The 17,277-nt window shown below is 43.8% G+C and overlaps 1 protein-coding gene across 13 annotated transcripts in view; it reads left to right on the plus strand.

Annotated features, from left to right (window-relative positions):
- Window positions 1-14,261, plus strand: part of RTEL1 (regulator of telomere elongation helicase 1) — a 122,562-nt gene extending 108,301 nt beyond the window's left edge. For 6 of the 13 annotated variants that reach the window (XM_075900945.1, XM_075900944.1, XM_006132448.4 and 3 more), the window contains 5 exons: window positions 3,763-4,008; window positions 5,867-6,064; window positions 6,985-7,158; window positions 8,369-8,472; window positions 13,257-14,261. In XM_075900945.1, coding sequence (XP_075757060.1) covers window positions 3,763-4,008; window positions 5,867-6,064; window positions 6,985-7,158; window positions 8,369-8,472; window positions 13,257-13,331 — 797 coding nt within the window. In that variant the 3' untranslated portion in view covers window positions 13,332-14,261. Of the gene's footprint in view, window positions 1-3,762; window positions 4,009-5,866; window positions 6,065-6,984; window positions 7,159-8,368; window positions 8,473-12,757; window positions 13,025-13,256 lie in introns of those variants that run through there. The other 7 variants (XR_012896471.1, XR_012896472.1, XR_012896475.1 and 4 more) reach the window with 7 other exon arrangements.
- Window positions 14,262-17,277: the final 3,016 nt, after the last annotated feature.

Genomic DNA, 17,277 nt, shown 5'->3' on the forward strand with positions numbered 1-17,277 from the left:
CTTTAAATCAAGACCTGGCAGCAATACCATCCATCTGTAAAAGGGAGGATAAAAAGTATTCCAAACTCCCTCATGGCAGAGGCTCTGAATGAGAGTCGGCCTAGTGTCCAAAAAGGTCTAATCTCTTCCAGTCCTTATCCTATAGCAGTGGTCTCCAATCTTTTAAAGCATAAGGTCACTTTTTGAAGTTAAGTGAAATCCAGGATCTACCTCAAACCCAAACACCCTTGCCCATCTCCTTCCCACCCCTTCTCTGAGGCCTTCCCCCTGCTTACTCCATCCTCCCTCCCCCTCCTCACTCACTTTTATCAGGCTGGGGGCAGGGGTTTGGGGTGCAGGAAGGGTTCAGGACTGGGGCCGGGATTCGGAATGCAGGATCCAGCTGGGCACCGCTTACTACAGATGGTTTCTGGGTCGTGGTGCAGGGGGGCTAAGGCAGGCTCACCCCTACCTACACTGGCCCCGCAACACTCCCAAAAGCAGCCAGCAAACTCTCTCCATCCTGTCCCCTCTGCTCTGTGGAGATGGGGTACAGGATGGAGGGAGGGGCACCCTGACATCAGCACCCCCTCCTTTTCTTCCCATGCCCTGCACAGCAAGCAGGGGGCACCCAGGGGTGAAGGGTACCTCCAAGGCAGAGGGAAGGAGCAGCATGGCAGTGCTGAGAGGGGCAGATGAAGGGCCAGCGCTTGATAGCCTCCCAGCCAAACCTTTCAGGATCACCTGTCAAAGGTTCCAAGATCTACCAATAGATCCTGAACTACTGGTTGGTGACCACTGTCCTACAGGGAGGTTCTGGAATGATGTTTGTCCCTTTCATAGCATTTGGTCTGGAGATGTAACTATTCAGAGAGGGGAAATTTGCCTTTGTAATGGGTTAACCAGTTAAGATCCTTATTCAGTTCTAAATTAATTAATTGTGTTGAATAGTCACATCTTCACACTAAATGCTGTGAACAACCCACTTCCACCCTGACTCGATTAGCTTAATTAACACAAGCAACTTCCTTAGATATACTCCTGCTTCTGTAACTTCCACTCCAATTCATCTGATGAAATGAGCTTTACCAGGAATGGTTATGCCCTAATAAATCTGTTAGTCTCTAACGTGTAACAGGACTCCTTGTTTTTGCAGATAACGACTAACACGGCTACCCCTGTGAGACTTCTCTTATAGTGCTAATACAGATATATCACAATGACATTAATCACCAGTGTCATTAGTTTTTAGAAAAGATCTCACTCTCTGAATGTTTAAATACAGAAATATTGTATATAATTACGATTGGAGTGCTTATCAGTTCAGCTTCCCTCCCTGCTTTATTGACCAGTAAACCTTTGAAACTGATTACTTTGAAAGCTGCACCTCAAAGTAAAGTTTATTCAAGCTGTGAATTGGAGTCTGGTGGTGAAGGGAACCTCCATGCTTTTTCTTTCCTGGCTCATGTTTGCAGGAAACACAACAATTTGCATTTTAACAATCTCCTCTGCTAGTTAGTTAAATGGCCTTGTTTTTTTGCTTCTACATAAATTGAGGTAAATCTGACTTGAGCAGGCTGTGCGTATGCATTGCAAAACACATTTTAAGAACATAATTTTAGTACATATTCATAACTTCTGTACGTGCCCTGTGCATACATCAGACAAAAATATTCATAAGTTATTGGCTTTCCAGTGGTCTCTAACGTGGCACTTTGTAGAGACTGGTTATAACAATAGTATATTAGGTGTGATGAGAATCTCAAGCCTGACAAGACCTGTTGACAAAGAGTGCTTACCACAAATAGGCCTCTGTGTCACAGCATAGGCCTAGTGTTATATTTTTCAGAAATGTGGCTCAGTAAATGGACCATGCAGTTATGTGTCCTTTGCACCCATCCCTTTGGCCTTGTTTTTTCCAACATTTACTTCTGAAAGTCAGTGGCTCTGTGTAGATCTGATGAAAGGGTTGTTGCTGAGACCAGCCAGGAGTTGCTTGGAGAAATGAATAAGATAACTTTCTATCACTAGTACATGTAAGCTTAGTTCATAAAAAACACACTTTTTTAAACTGCCTTCTCAACATGGCCCTTAGCTGTAATCAGTGACTATACCTGTTAAATGTTAAGATTTTATGGCATTTTAAAGAGTAGAGGAAAGTCCAAGATTTTGTAATCATCTTGCAAAGAGCTGCTGGCATTTCAAGAAAAGCTTTAAAAGATTTTCTGTTAGGAAGGAGGTGTAGTTTTCTTGTTTCCTATTTCCTGAGAACAGGATATTTGTTTTCATTGTTTTGTTAGCGCCTGCTGCTTAGTTCTCACCTGAGTTCATAGTTCTCTGTGATGAGGTAAGAATGACTGATGTCCTCAGAGGCTTTGTGTGGGGAAACAAGCAGCTGGAACAAACGAGCCATTAATAAACAACAGGTCCAGTTGTTAGGCAAATAGGCCTCCAGTATTAAGAAAAAGTATTTCTGCATTACTCTGTTGTCTAGGTTATTCCCTAAATAGAATGTTTCCCTATGAGTGAGGGTGTCAGATGGTTCCCTGCTATATACTGCTGTAAAAAGATACAGATTACAAAATTCCCACCATGCTGTGTAGCCCCATGCACTTTATTCATCCCCCTCCTCCTTCAGGATGCTGAGCTGAGTTCCTTTTCAAACAGAATTTCCATTTTGGGTATGCGCTTTTTTTTTTTTTTTTTTAACAAAAATGTAAATGTTATTTGTCAGCGTGTGGCCACTGCAACTGTTGATTGGCATTGTGCTGAAATACAAACGACCTCTCATCACTGTAACAAAGCTCGGTGGCCCATTAATCAAAGTCTACTCCTTTAGACTGCACCAAAATACAAAATAGACCTAACTATGCAGTTAAAACAATGGTGTCGGCTTCTCTGTTGCATATGATGCTGTTTTTAAAAAAAGGTTGAAATAATTATTTCCTTTTGATGATGATTTCGTATCTGGCAAGTGTTCTTTTTTTCTTGCTTTATTTCAAAGAGGCAATGCATCAGAGCCACAAAAGGTCATGTTTCCTCAACAGCTGCCTGAGTGGGGAGAGGAAGCAGAGCCAGCACCTTCCCAGCTGCACCGGGACACTGCCCCATGTAGCACAGCATGCAGTGTTGGGCTGCCCCTTGGCCAGGCTCAGCTTCTGGGAACAGCAGCTGAGCGAGCTGGAGCCCCCTCAAATCTAGCACAATTGGCCCTGTCCCCAAAAGCTGCTGTCCCTCCCCAGCCAGGCTTTCCCAGGCAGTTGGCTACACTGTAAGGAACAGCCCCGAGCAGCTCTGAACCACTTCCTGGCTGGGCCTGGCTTCCAGGGACGGCAGCCAAATCTGCTGGGGTGGGGAAGGGAGGGAGCCAGTACTGAAGGACAGAGCTCCTCCCCCAGGAAAGAAATGTGTCGGAGGTGCCCAGGTTAGGAGTGGAGCAGGGAGACGACACATGGGGAGGTCACATGTCCCCTCCTTAGTGCACCACCTCCATACAGAGAGGCCTGTATGGAAGTCGGCTTGCTTGCTTCCTTGACATGCCAGCACTATTTGTTGGCACGGCTGTTTGGAAAATTGCTACTTGCTGCCTATGGGGGAAAAAAGACATTGTTTTAGTCCTGACCCCTCATACATTGCGGCTGTTGTAACTTTTGCTAATTTTCCATTGATTTAACAGATTCCTAGAATATGCAGGCAGGGTACAAGGATCCAAATTACATGTCTCCTTTAAAAAACATTAGACTCGTGCTTCCCAAAGCATTGATAATGTGTGTTTTGTCTCAGGAGAAGATCCCACCCCTATCCCTAAGGAGGGCCCTGAAGCGACATCAAGCTCTCTCAGGGAGGACCCCCATGAGCTGGTCAGGGTTACATACCTCAATGATCTGAAAAAAGCTTTCGACAAAACCAGCTACAGCCACTTCTGTGCAGCACTGTCGGCATATAAGAAGACAGATGACTATGATGCCATGGTGTCGGTGGTAGCTGCCCTCACCACCGAGAATCCAGAGCACTTCCACCTCCTGCAACGCAAGTATTTTTAGAGACTTTTCTGTTGTTGTTTTCAAAAGAGATGTTGGTGCCATGGTTCTCTCCCTCACATTCCCCAGATGTACATTGCATTGAGTGGCTTTAATTGATGTGCTCACTCTACCCTTTCTGTGAACTTAGTAGCACAGGACAGGATACCTTGTATCTCTTCTCTCTGTGTTCAGCACTGTAGGGGAATGGGACTTGCTGCAGAATAGGGCTACTGAGATCCAGGGGATTTTGTAATTGGACACTGCTTCAACTTGTTCTGATTAGATTCGTTTCCTGAAGAGACCTAACCCTAAGATAAAGCTGCGACAGTGTTTCCACACCTACACTTGCTTCCTCCAGATGGGCTTCTTTCACTCACATGATTTCATTGCATTATTTTCCTTGTTTCTGCAAGGACTGCTCTTTAGAACAAGGGATTTTGACTATTGCACAAATGGTACTCACAGTTATGTGACTCGGGAGCCACGTGTGCAACCCCCATTAACCAAAAGAGCCACATGACTCCTCCGTGCCCTGCACACATACAGTGCTGTTAAATATAGAACTGAAAATCCAACCAAATACTCCTAAACTTTCAAATACAACTTCAGTACAACAAAAACTAAATGAGGATCAATTATTGGCTGGCTGAGGACACCATGCTGTTTGCTTTGTTCCCTGTCCCCACACCTTTACATTCCATATAGCAATGCTATTTACAACATCCTTGTATGAAGGGTGGGGAACTTACAGCCTGTGGGCCAGATCAAACCTGTGGCTTTCCTTGATGGCCCTGCGAGATGTGGGGTTCTGTCTCCCACTCCCCGCCCCAGCGACGGCGTGAGTGCTCCAGCCACACATGGGAACCACATATGGCAGGGGGAGGGGAGCCCCACGCCTCATGGGCCTGATCAAGGCAAGCCCTGGGCCAGGGTCTGCCTGGGGTGGAGAAGAAGTGGCTCTGAGCACTACAGGCACCAGGAACTGCCCCCGTCTTTCTGATTGGCCGGGAACCACAGCCATTGGGAATGGAGGGGTGGTGACTGCAAGGTGCACTTCCCTGTAGCATACAGACATCTGTACCCTTCCTGGTGAGCTCTGCCAGGTAGGTGTCCCCATCTCCTACCCCATCCTGCACACCTCCTGCCCAGGCCCCAAACCCTCCTCCCTAGCCCACTCCTGCACCCTGCCTTCAATCCAGACCCTACACCCCCAGCCCCCTGACTTGATTTTTCTGTGGGTCAGAAAACCAAACCCAAAAAAGGTTTCCCACCCCTGCCTTGTAATCTCACCCCTTGTGCCAAGCCAATAAGGAGAAAAGGTCTCCTTCCCAGACCTTGCTCTGTCTCCTGGTTCCTCTAGTCCGCTGATTCACCATACATCTGGATGGAGAGGGTGGAGCAAGGACTCCCTCCCTCCAGGATCACTGCAAGTCTGCTGCTCATGATGGTCTGGGGGAGAGCCTCAAAGAGCCACAGGCTAACCTTGAAAGAGCCACATGTGGCCTGTAAGCCATGGACTGTCACTGGCATAGACTCTCAGGCTACGTCTAGACTGCTGCTTTTTTTTTCGGAAAAAATCGCTTTTTCTGACAGTTTTGTCGGAAAAGGCTTTTCCGAAATTTGGCCCATCTACACTGGGCCAAATTTCGGAATAGTTGGAGCTTCCGAAAGAGCGTGTCTGCTCTTCCACATTTGCTTATCGGATAGTCAACTAATCCTTCACATCCCTACTGGGGAGAGAGTGGAATCAATGGCTACCGGGACTCTGTCTCCATAGAGCGCTCTCCTGTCCCAAAAAGCGATGAACAATGTACGCTAAGCTGAGTCATTTCATGTATGTGTGACTTGTAACACATTTTGGGCAGGGCTCTGCATGTTTGTGCGTCCTCATCACAAAGAGCAGTTCAGGCGGATGTGTAAAGAACTGACTGGAATGAGCTGCACTGTGGAGAAGAAATTGCAAGAGGAAGTGCAGGAAGCCACGAGCTCTCTGAATTTGGAAAATTCATGTTCCAAAGAAGAAGAGAGTGAAACTCAGGACAAAACTGTCAGCCACGCACCAGGTTTGGAATGGACACTTTCCTGGCATTTCAATAGTATTAATTATTATTATGGTAGCACTCAGGTGCACTCCAGACATGGATTTGGATCCTAGTATACTAGGTTCTGTACATACACAAAACACAATAACAGTCCTTGCCCTGAAGAGCTTGCAAGACAAGTGTCAGACACGAGAGAACGGGTGGGTCAGAAAGACAAGTGGATTAACACAAGGAAATAATGAGACAATCATCTGTAAGTACCTAAAGGGTGTTACAGGGAGGAGAGAGAAACATTGCTCTCCTTGGCCTCTGAGGACAGGACAAGAAGCAATGGGCTTAAATTGCAGCAAGGGAGGTTAAGTTTGGTCAGTAGGGAAAACTTCCTCGCTGTCAGGGTGATTAACCACTGGAATAAATTGCCTGGGGAAGGTGGAATTTCCATCACTGGAGATATTTAAGAGCAGGTTGGATAGACACCTATCAGGGATGATCTAGATGGTGCTTGGTCCTGCTGTGAGGGCAGAGTACTGGACTTGATGACTTCTGGAGGTCCATTCCAGTTCTAGTGTTCTATGATTCTATTAAATTCTTTGAATCTCATGGTGATAAGACAAGATAAGACATGGTGATAAGACAAGATCTTTCCATGTGAGGGGAGCAGGATAGGGTCAAAGCCCACTTTCTCTAGATCGAGTCTACAACATTAGAAGTCGGTTCCCTTAGAAGGTTCTTCACTTTTTTCAGTGATAATTTTGTGTAGGCTAATAAGAATGAGAAATGTATGTTACAGAACAATGTGATTTTAAAAAAAAAAGTTTTTTCTGGCAGACTTCTAAATGAAAACCTGGAAATGTCAGCTGGTCAAATTTCACAAAGAGCTGCGTGTCTAGTATTACACATTGCACCATGTTATATGCTATATGCTATGTATTCATGTACAGCTACATTCAAGAGTGCTATGCGAAGAAAAACCCAGAGCAAGATTTTCTCCTTCTGTAGTAATCAGAACAGCAAACCTGGCTTGCAAAAGACATTGACAGGATCCAGGAGCATAAGAGCACCTACCAACCCACAGAGTTCGCCTGTCTTGCCTCTCAATATGGAGCCAGATTGTGGTAGGTGTAGATGTGTTCGGTGGGGATTTTGTCTTCTAGCGCTAAAGAAGGGTAAAATGGGTAAAAAAAAATCTATATTATTCTTCAAACAGCACTATGAATCCATCTTTTATTACTACAGTTATTAATGTGTATTTAACACTGAGATACCTCAATGATGAGTATGGTATAAAAGCCTAGATAGAATGAAATCCAGTTTGGGTTTTCTTATCCAACCATGTCCATTCTGTCTTAAGTACTTTGGTGTCCTCGAGCATAGGATGAATGCCTCCTGAACACAAATGCAGTTATCCTCATAACTCCTCTGTGAAGTCAATAGTATCAAAAAAGCAAAGACAATTCTGGGAGGCATTAACAGGAGTGTTGTGAGCAAGACACGAGAAGTCATTCTTCCACTCTACTGTGCACTGATTAGGCCTCAATTGGAGTAGTGTGTCCAGTTCTGGGCACCGCATTTCAAGAAAGACATGTAGAAATTGGAGAAGCTCCAGAGAAGAGCAGCAAAAATGATTAAAGGTCTAGAGAACATGAGTCAAGGCTGAAGGAATTGGGCTTGTTTAGTTTGGGAAACAGAACCCTGAGAGGGGACATGATACCTTTCAGATACCTAAAAGGGTGTCTCAGGGAGGAATGGGGGAAATTGTTCTCCTTTTCCTCTGATGATAGGGCAAGAAGCAATGGGCTTAAACTGCAGCAAGGGAGGTTTAGGTTGGACATTAGGAAAAACTTCCTAACTCTCACGGTGGTTAAACACTGGAATAAATTGCCTGGGGGTGTTGTAGAATCTCCATCTCTGTGGAGATATTTAAGAGCAGGTTAGGCAGACTTAGCTGTCGAGGATGAAAGATGGTGATTGGTCCTGTTGTGAGGGCAGGGGACTAGACTTGATGATCTCTCGAGGTCCCTTCCGGTTCTAGTATTTTATGATTAACCCCGCTTTATCGATGGGGAACTAAGAGACAACAAAATTGAGCCAGGTCACAAAAGAAGCTCTGTGATGGGGCCAGGAATTGCACATTTACGATAAAGAGGCCTTATAAAACACATTGCACGAATGCACCTTCAGCCACTGCTTTCTACAAAATGCACTGGAAACATGAATGTATTATAAGAACTTCGGAAACAAAGAGTTACTGGAATTTAGTGTCTTTTTTTTCCCCCTCCTGTGTCTTCCCCACCGTTGTACCTTCTTTCTCAATTGCTATTTTAGGAAGATTCCAGTGCTCTAAATGCAAATCTGAGGATGCTGTGCCTTTTAAATGCCAGTTATGTGACTTCACTTGCTGCAAAACATGCTGGGAACAGCTCTTAAAGGTTGGCTTTGCTTACTAGTTTCAGTTATTTTTCTGAAATAACTCATTTTCATTCGTTTTGTGCTGGTTTATGGAACCAGATGGACAGCCCTGGAGTCGGAAGTCCTCTGCTTACCAGTAACACACAGTTCATGTTTCCACAGGGCCTTGCCATTCTGACTCCATCATCTCCACTCTGCAGTGACTGAAAGCAGACCTAATCTTTTGTCCTTGCTGAAACATAAAGCCTCCCCCAACTTTCTCTCCCACCAGGGAGATACAAAGGGCAATCTGCTTCTCTAAGGCAACTTTTCTGCCATCATTGCTCCATCCTGCTACTTGAGTGTTATCCAGGCTGCCTTCCCCATGGAGAAGAAAACAAAAGCATTGATGCAAAGCATCTCTTTGGTAGCATCCTTCACGACAGATGCTTTCCTGTGCAGTGCAGCTCGCTCAGTGACTTGAGTACAGTAGTCCAGCAGGATCTATGGCACTGCCCATGAAAGGCAGATGAGAGGATGAAAAAGCTGGACAGCATCCATGCCCTTGGGGCTGAGGATAAGGGGTTAATTAGAGATGACAAGATGGTTAGAAAGGCAGCAAAGAAAAAAGAGAGATCGTTCCCCTCTCACCTACAAAGCAGCACAGAAGGGAATATGAGCAGGCACTCAGAAATTGGCAGTCCTTCTGTACCTACCAGGCTTCTAAGTTTCATAGGGACTGTTTGGCAGGAAGAATACACTGGGATACATTCACCAAGTGTGGAAAATCAAGATTAAACCAAACTTCCATAGCACCCATGCACAGCATGGTGCAGGGAAAACCATTCCAGCAAGGCTGCAAAGGTGTGCAAATGTCTTAATAAAGACATCTTTGGACAGCTGGGTTCTAGAATCGATTCAGAACAGCTGCTCAATAGAATTTTTCCCCTGGGGTACATGATATTCCCAACATTAAAGAATTCAGGAACTACAAGAAGGCCATTAAGCCATTTTGAGACTGCTGCAGATTAGGCCTGTAGAACCAATCGCATCAAATAAGCAGTCTCACAGAGTGTTTTTGATTGTTTCTTTTTGGTTCAAAATAGGATGTGGCCATGCAAGCCATCTTGGATCTCAAATCATTCAACTTATTCATCCAAAAGTTAAAACTTCAGTATGGAGGCCTTAAAGTCTATCATAGAAGCTTTGCATCACTGGATAGTGCAGAAACAGGAGACTCTCCACTTCCCCATTCAAGTGTGTCATTACAGGTGTTTTATTTCTGCCACAACAAGAGACACTTTGAATACAGGTCCCTTCCTTTCAGTTTGTTGACTTGGCTGTGGATCTTTACTGAGGTCTGAGGGGCAGCTGTCCAAGAAACAGGAATACCTGTCTGCCTCTTCCTGGACAACTTGCTCGTAAGGCCTCTCGCTGTTGAAGACAGCATCTTGCTGGTATAGATTCCTAAGAGCTGATAAGTTTACAGGTTTGTTCCCTGTGAGCTCCAGACATTTATGAATCCTTCCTTTGAATCTTTAAGGATTTATTCCCTATGATTTTTCACTCACAAACTTTTCTAATTACTATTATGTGAGACGGAGGTGGGGTTTTGGAGGTGGGGTGATTATTGAGCCACTATACTCCACGGTACTGCATTTTTCATCTGGAGGAGGAGGTAGGGTTCTGAGCACTGAACAACACCTTAATTGCAAAGATTAGTTTAGTTTTTCTTAGCTCACAAGCAGATGTACCTTTCATCCTTCTGCCAGAGTCTTCAGCGGCCTATGGAGGTGAAATGGCTTTGTTGTACGGAGAGTAGTCATAACCTATCTGTCACGGATGTAGTGCTAGCTGCACTTCTGTTCCCAGGAGGTATGTATTCTCTGAGAGAGGAAAACAAGTGTCTGATTACTACTTTGCATTAGGTAACTCTGAGATAGCAGGGAAGATGTAGCAACTTGTTTTTTAACTCAGTGGTTTAAGTTCAACCACAGGCTCCCCAATGGGCTTTAACTCATGCTAATTCAAGTTAAAAGTGGAGTTGCTGTGTCTTCATGGCCACCATAATCCAAGTTAGCTAATCTGGATTAATTGACTCAAATTAGGAGCATACCTCTTTTTCATTGAAGACCTACTCCTTTTAGTTCCTTGGAATGCACACAACATATGTCTGGGTTTCTTGACCTGGCTCATGGAGGAAATGTAATTCTTCCACTCAGACTAGGATCTGGCTATGCTACCCCATGTATACTAGCCACTTATCTTACAGGATGAACTGGTTTTTGAAAACCCACATTTCCTCTCTTCGGGAACCTGTGGCCAGGGATACTCTGCAGATGGGAGTGTGACAGATTTGTGCCGGCTAGCTAAAAGCAGCAGTGTGGGTGTTGCAGCCTGGGAAGCAGTTTGGGCTACTCCTTTGAGTGTAGAGCCAGAGCAGATGGGCTTGGACTGGGATGGCTAGCCAAAGCCACCTCTCATGCTGCTGCACACTCTCAGACGCAGTGTCTTCCGGCCTATCGCCAGACATTGGCAGCTCTGGAACAAACATGTTTGTTTCCTTTGTGGCATGATTCTGGTATAATTTGGTTGATAAGTTGGGTATCTTGCATGTTGGAAGCTGTCATTCTTGGAAAGGCCTCGGGTGAGGTAGGTTCTGTGACCCAAGAGACAGGATGAAAGGTGTTCTGCATCCAATCATCTAGGAAAAAGGGAGAAATTGAGTGCTAAAATCGTGGGACACAAAAGGTCTGAAAGAAGAACCAAATTTTCCCTTCTCTCTCTCTAAAGCATGGAGGCAGCGAAGCGGCTTCTCAGTAATTCAGCATTCATTCTTCTTCATTCTTCATCCTTCATCCAACGTCATTCCCAGCGGTGGTTTAGTTTTTGTAGTAGATGCCTCACCAGCAGGAAATGAACAGCAGCTACCCACTTATTTCCTTTGGGCCCCCAAAACACCACCAGAGAATAACAACATCTGATCAGTATTGACCTGGCCTGGATTCGAACTGGTGATGCGTAGACTAAACTTTGTTTCTTTACTAAGGGTTACTCATGAATTGGTTCATTCTAAATAATCAGTGTAAGCTTACTGCGTTTGATGAGGAAGTGACTAACAAACCCTCGCACAACATACGGCGACTTCTTACCCTAATCTTCAGTCCTTTCCCAGCTATTGTTATGGTAAAACAACTTAAAGGGATGGGAAGACTGATGGTAAATCATGGGAACTTTCAGCACAGGAGGTTGTCCAGTCCATAATGTGTGCACCAGGAAAAGCAGCTAATTCTTTCAAGACCCACTTGGCAAGCTGAGCATCGTGCACATGATGCAGGGCTTTACATAAGAACAGCCACACTGGGTCAGACCAAAGGTCCATCTAGCCCAGTATCTTGCCTGCCGACAGTGGTCAATCCCAGGTGCCCTCAGAGGGAATGAACATTACAGAGAATCAACCAGTTAATGCCCCCCTGTCACCTGTTCCCAGCTTCTGACACCATTCTTACCCCCATCTTATCTAATAGCCATTGATGGACCTATTCTCCATGAAATTATCTAGTACTTTTTTGAACTCTGTTAAAGTCCTGGCCTTCACAACATCCTCTGGCAAGGAGTTCCACAGGTTGACTGTGCATTGCATGAGGAAGTACTTTCTTTTGTTTTAAACCTGCTATCTATTAAAAACACACATGGTAGATCCAGGCCTTAAACCTAGGTCTTCTGAATTGCAAGCTAGTACCCTAGTTATTTGACTAGCCTTTATTTGTCTTTAAAAGTTTTGTGAAATTGATGGTCTTTAAAGCACTGGGTAGAGCCTGGTAAAAAATGAACAGGTAGATGCCGTGCAGTTTTTTCCACACACCTCTTGCAGCTTGCCTTGGTCCTGGTTTTTAGCATTTGTGTGTATTTCTGAGCAGAAACTATCCATTGTTGTACCTTGTGCAGTGGGTCTGGAATATGGCCAGACTATATTACTTTGTACATATAAAGCACCTTCCATGTGAGGCTATTAAAGCATTCTTTCAAAGGGGTCGTCTCCTGGGGATTTGATGGAGATAGCCCAGCTTCTAGCCACTGGTTGCCTTTACACCCGTGTTTCCAGAATCAAAAGACTAGTGCATATAAACCACTCTGCAGCCTAGCTTCTTTCACGAGGACTGACTGTTCTGTACTGGGAGACCTCAAACAGCTCCTGCTCGTGCTGCCCTTTGAGTATGTAGCAATGTCCGGGTCAATCTCCTTGTGGCTTGCACAACGATTAAATTTACTTATGACAATCTCACTTTTAAAATCTTTAAAGCATTTTTTTTTCTTGGCCCATAGCCCTCACCCCAGAGATCTTAAGAGGAAGTGTGGAATTTGATTCTACGCTGCTTCATCTTTGAACAGAAAGATGGAGCTCTGTTAACTATGGACATAATGAAGAATCTCAGGAGATCAAGATCATAAAGGCTAGAACTGTTTCATGTTAGGAGCAGTGTGACCAAACGGCTATAACCTTCACAGCAGAGGATTTTAACACAGGATTATAACCTTCACAGCAGAGGACTTTGTCTTCAATGCCCCCAAAAAGGTGTTTTTTACAGTGAGGTAATTAACATGCATTAACTTCCACTCCTAAAACCCCACTTTTTTCATGGTGAAGAAATAGCCACAGTCAGCTAATATCTTGTCCTGCCACCACAGATTGGTCAGGGCCATAAACATCACTGGTTGCCTGGCATCTCAAATAGGTCATTTCCCCATTCTGGGCTTGGATGTGCCGACATTTGACAGGAAATGAAATGTGTGTAATATGTAATTTGTTCATCTCTCTCCCCAGATTGCTAAAAAGTGCCCAGAATGCCAATCTGATACCAAGAGGAAGCATTTAGCCCAAGTTTTTTTCCTGCCATAACCTCCCTGACAAAGGGCAAGTACATCACGTCAGCAGTGGTTAAAGAGCCAGCAGAAAAGGAGAGTGGAAAAAGAAGCAAGGTGCACATTCATTTACAGACCCATCATCGCATCATTCCACTCCTTGGAAAAACTCATCACTCCCAAAAGACCTCTTCTCGTTTCTCTTTCTGCAAAAGAGGAAAGACGTAATGTCCTGAGAATTATAATGAAATGGTCTTCATTTCTTATCTGTTTGAATCAGCAGATTCTTCTGCACTTTGGTCCTTTTAAGTTGAACTTTGATAGCCTGGAGGCGTGTTTCAGTAATTGCCTCCTCTCAAATATTTACTCAATCCTGGAAAATTCCCAGCAGCGGTCTTGCTGTTGCAATGCACGTGCTGAATAAGTGTGTCAGGCCATGTGTCCATTTTGAATCACCTTTTATAGGAATACCACTGACCAGAGCTGTTACTGCCAGGGATTTGAGAAGTGTCAAGTGGGGAAAGCCTTTTTTTAAATTCCAATAGTTTTATGGCACTTCACTGGTAATACAGACTAAATGCATCTTGTGCATGCATCCATTCACGCATGCCTTCACCGGCTCTCCTCAGTGGCCTGTTTCCTTTATTGCTCTAAATACTGAATGATGCTCTGAACGGTCTTCCAAAGAGGATTTGGCTTCTTCTGAGGCCTTTGCACATCCGTTGTGTTTCATGTTTATGTTTTCAGAAGTGTAGTGGGGAGAGTGAAAGGATCATTCCTGGTCTTCCAAAGTGAGCATACAAACTGATTTTAAATTCTATCAAGTTGGAAAAGGAAACACTTCGACATTTTTCCTCTCTGAGGGTATTATTGTTTTGTTCATTTAAGGAATTGTATCAATTTTAAAACAGCAGTGGAGATTCTAAAATAAACTGTAAATAAAAATGAACCAGCTTGTACATCCTAAGTGTAGAGTACCTGGCTTTTTGTTTTTCACTGCGTCTCGAAGAGAAGGGCACTGAATCTATGTGGAATATATAGAAGCAAATAGAAGTCATTATGCTACTGTATTTGATTTTAAATACTCTGGTATTTTTGCAACAATCCTTTGATAATTTTTGTCACTCTTGTGTTTTCGGTTGTTAAATTGCATAACATAATATAATGGCTGGAGTTTGAAACTAAACCAATTCAGATGGGAAATAAGGCATATATTTTATTGATAAAAACAAGGAGCCCTGTAGCACCTAAGTCTCTGCGATGCCATAAGACTTCTTCTTGTTTTTGCAGATACAGACTAACACAGTGAGCCCCTCTGAGATTTGTATTGGTGAGAGCAGCTCATCATGGGCCAACTTACCAAGTGTTGCGATGGATTCATCATCACTGACAAATTTTAAATAAAGACTGGGTGTTTTTCTAAAAGATCGTGAGCTCTAGGAAATATTTTGGGGAAGTTCTGCAGCCTGTGCTATACGAGAAGTCAAGATCACAATGCCCCTTTCTGGATGTAGAGTCTATGTATTAATGACAAATACTTATGAAACTCAGTTGCTTAGAATTTTTTTCAAAGGGGAGAGGGTGGAATTACCCTTTTGGTAGTTTTGACTTGCTTTTGCTTAGCCTAAAGGTGGATTTTGGGTGGAAAGTTTGGAAAAATTCCCTTTGCCCATTTTGAAAATACTAAAAAATGAAAAATATGTGATTTTCTGAGAAATTTGAGAGCCTTTTTTTTCTCATTTGGATTACTCAGACCTGCCATTTTTGAAACTTCATACTTACTGTGGACTTTGCCCACAATTGGGAAAGCACTTTTGACAAATTAGAAGCAACATTAGTTAGAAACATCTGATCTGTGCATATGTTGTTTGACTTTTGATGTGTTAAAATGCGGAATTGCAGGTATTTGTGCTGTGCTCAGATCTGAATTCACCTCTAGTGGTTTTAACTGCTGCTCTGTCTTTCCCTCGTAAGCTCAGACTGGAAAGGGGGTCATTTTGTTTTTTAGTGATGATTCAAAAACTTTTCTTACTTACCTGGCTGAATAATTAGAATGGGAAGTTGAACTGTGAGGATTTTGATGGATCTGAAGACAGTCTTGTGTTGGAATATATTCTCCCCGACTTCCTAACATGTGGACATATTTTACTGTACATTTAAATTTGCCCTCACCTTACAATTAGGATGGTCAAGATGGTGCTTGGTTGTGCCGGAAGGGCAGGGAACTGTACATGATGACCTCTCAAGGTTCCTTCCAGTTCTGTGATTCTGTATTACTTTATTTGCCTAAGGATGCTGTAGAATCCCCATCACTGGAGATATTTGAGAGCAGGCATGTTAGGGGTTATATCAACATGGATGGGAAATAATTAAATAAGGTTCCAACCCAGAAGCTTACACTTATACAAGGAAAACAAGAGGAAAGATATTTAGCAAATGGTATTGTCGAGATGGCCCTCAGGCTGAATATCAGCCAGCAACCAACTCCTGCCTCTTTAAAGCCCTCGAGGGCTTGTAGTACATTGATACCAAAGTCTCTTAATGCAGTTAGTGAGGGAGAGGCTATTGCACAATGGTGTAGCGATAAACAGGAATAAGTGTGGAGGAAACCAAGTAGTTCAGACAGGATGTCTCCACATACCAGATTTAATTAAATTTTTCTACTGATGGTGACATCCTTGTATCGAAGCCATGTGTCATCAGTCTCACCGTGAGTTCAGTTTCCTTTATGCCTTTTTAGCAATAAATATCCCAGTCCGCGTGACTTTGTGGAAATTGAAAATACTTTCGTTGAAAAGCAGCTGAGATTAATAGTTCGCATTCCTGTTGCATTTTATAAGTTATCTGAGATCATCACAGGAAACAAGACGCACAACCTCTCTGCAGTATTCCGCTGATTTTGGGAGCAAATTTTACATTTCATTACTGCTTGTGTCAGACCTGTGGAATCTGTGGCATGTGGAATTTAAGAATGGAGCAGAATACGTAATTATAATGAAACTCTCTGTGAGGCAGTGGAGTATCTCTGTGCACTGCAGCGTGCAGTCACGATTCTGGTTGTTCCTGTCATTTGAAAGAACTGCACTGTGCTTCTTTCACCACTAGATGGCGCTGCGGTGCAGGATAGATAGCGCACGGGTTTCCACTCATGAGTATGGTTTGGGGCTGCTTTATGTTGCAGTGCTATCCCTTAAAACGATTGCCTTGGCTGTATTTATTGGAGAGAGCTTTAATTGCTGCAAACTCCTGCAGCTGGATTTTTACTTCAGGTTGCCTTTTTGATTATCGAGTCTCAAAGTTGGGTGAAATGATTTAGGTAACAGAAATAGGAAAATGTTCAGAAAAATTTGTGGGACAATAATCAGGTGTGTGACCCTGTTATTAAGGATGTGAAGAAGCAGGTATTTAACTAATTGAGTAATCGATAGAATTTGTATCCGCTACTTGTTAGTCAGTAGGCAGCCGGCTCAGTCTCAGCTCGTGCTGGGTCCAGGACCAAACCCCTCTGTGGCTCTGCAATTTAAAAGGCAATAGGAGCTGAGCAGCCTGTCCCCCGGCTCCTACCATGTTTTAAATTGCAGAGTTACAATAGGGTTTGGCAAGCCAGGACTGAGCCGGGCCGCCTGCTTCACAATAGCAGTCCCTCTCCCCCTTGCTGCTCTGATAGAGGCAGCAATGAGGGGGGCAGGTGGTACTGAGGAGAGACAGCACAGGCTCCTGCTTACTCCCCCCTTGCTGCCTTTGATACAGAGGCAGCAAGGAGGTGGGGATGCAACTAGTTGACTACTCCATGACATCCCTACCTATTTTTCCCATCCATCCCAAAAACATAAACCCCCAAACTAAACCATCTTCATTTCATACTCCTTTGCATGGATGTCTTGAGGAAGAGAGGTGATGGTTGGATCTTAAGAAGAGACTCTGGATTTATTAACCTTTTGGACCAACTGTAAATCTCCACATACAGTGAAACCTGTGTTATC

This window comes from Pelodiscus sinensis, chromosome 18, assembly GCF_049634645.1.
Source record: "Pelodiscus sinensis isolate JC-2024 chromosome 18, ASM4963464v1, whole genome shotgun sequence".
Lineage (NCBI taxonomy): Eukaryota > Metazoa > Chordata > Testudines > Trionychidae > Pelodiscus > Pelodiscus sinensis.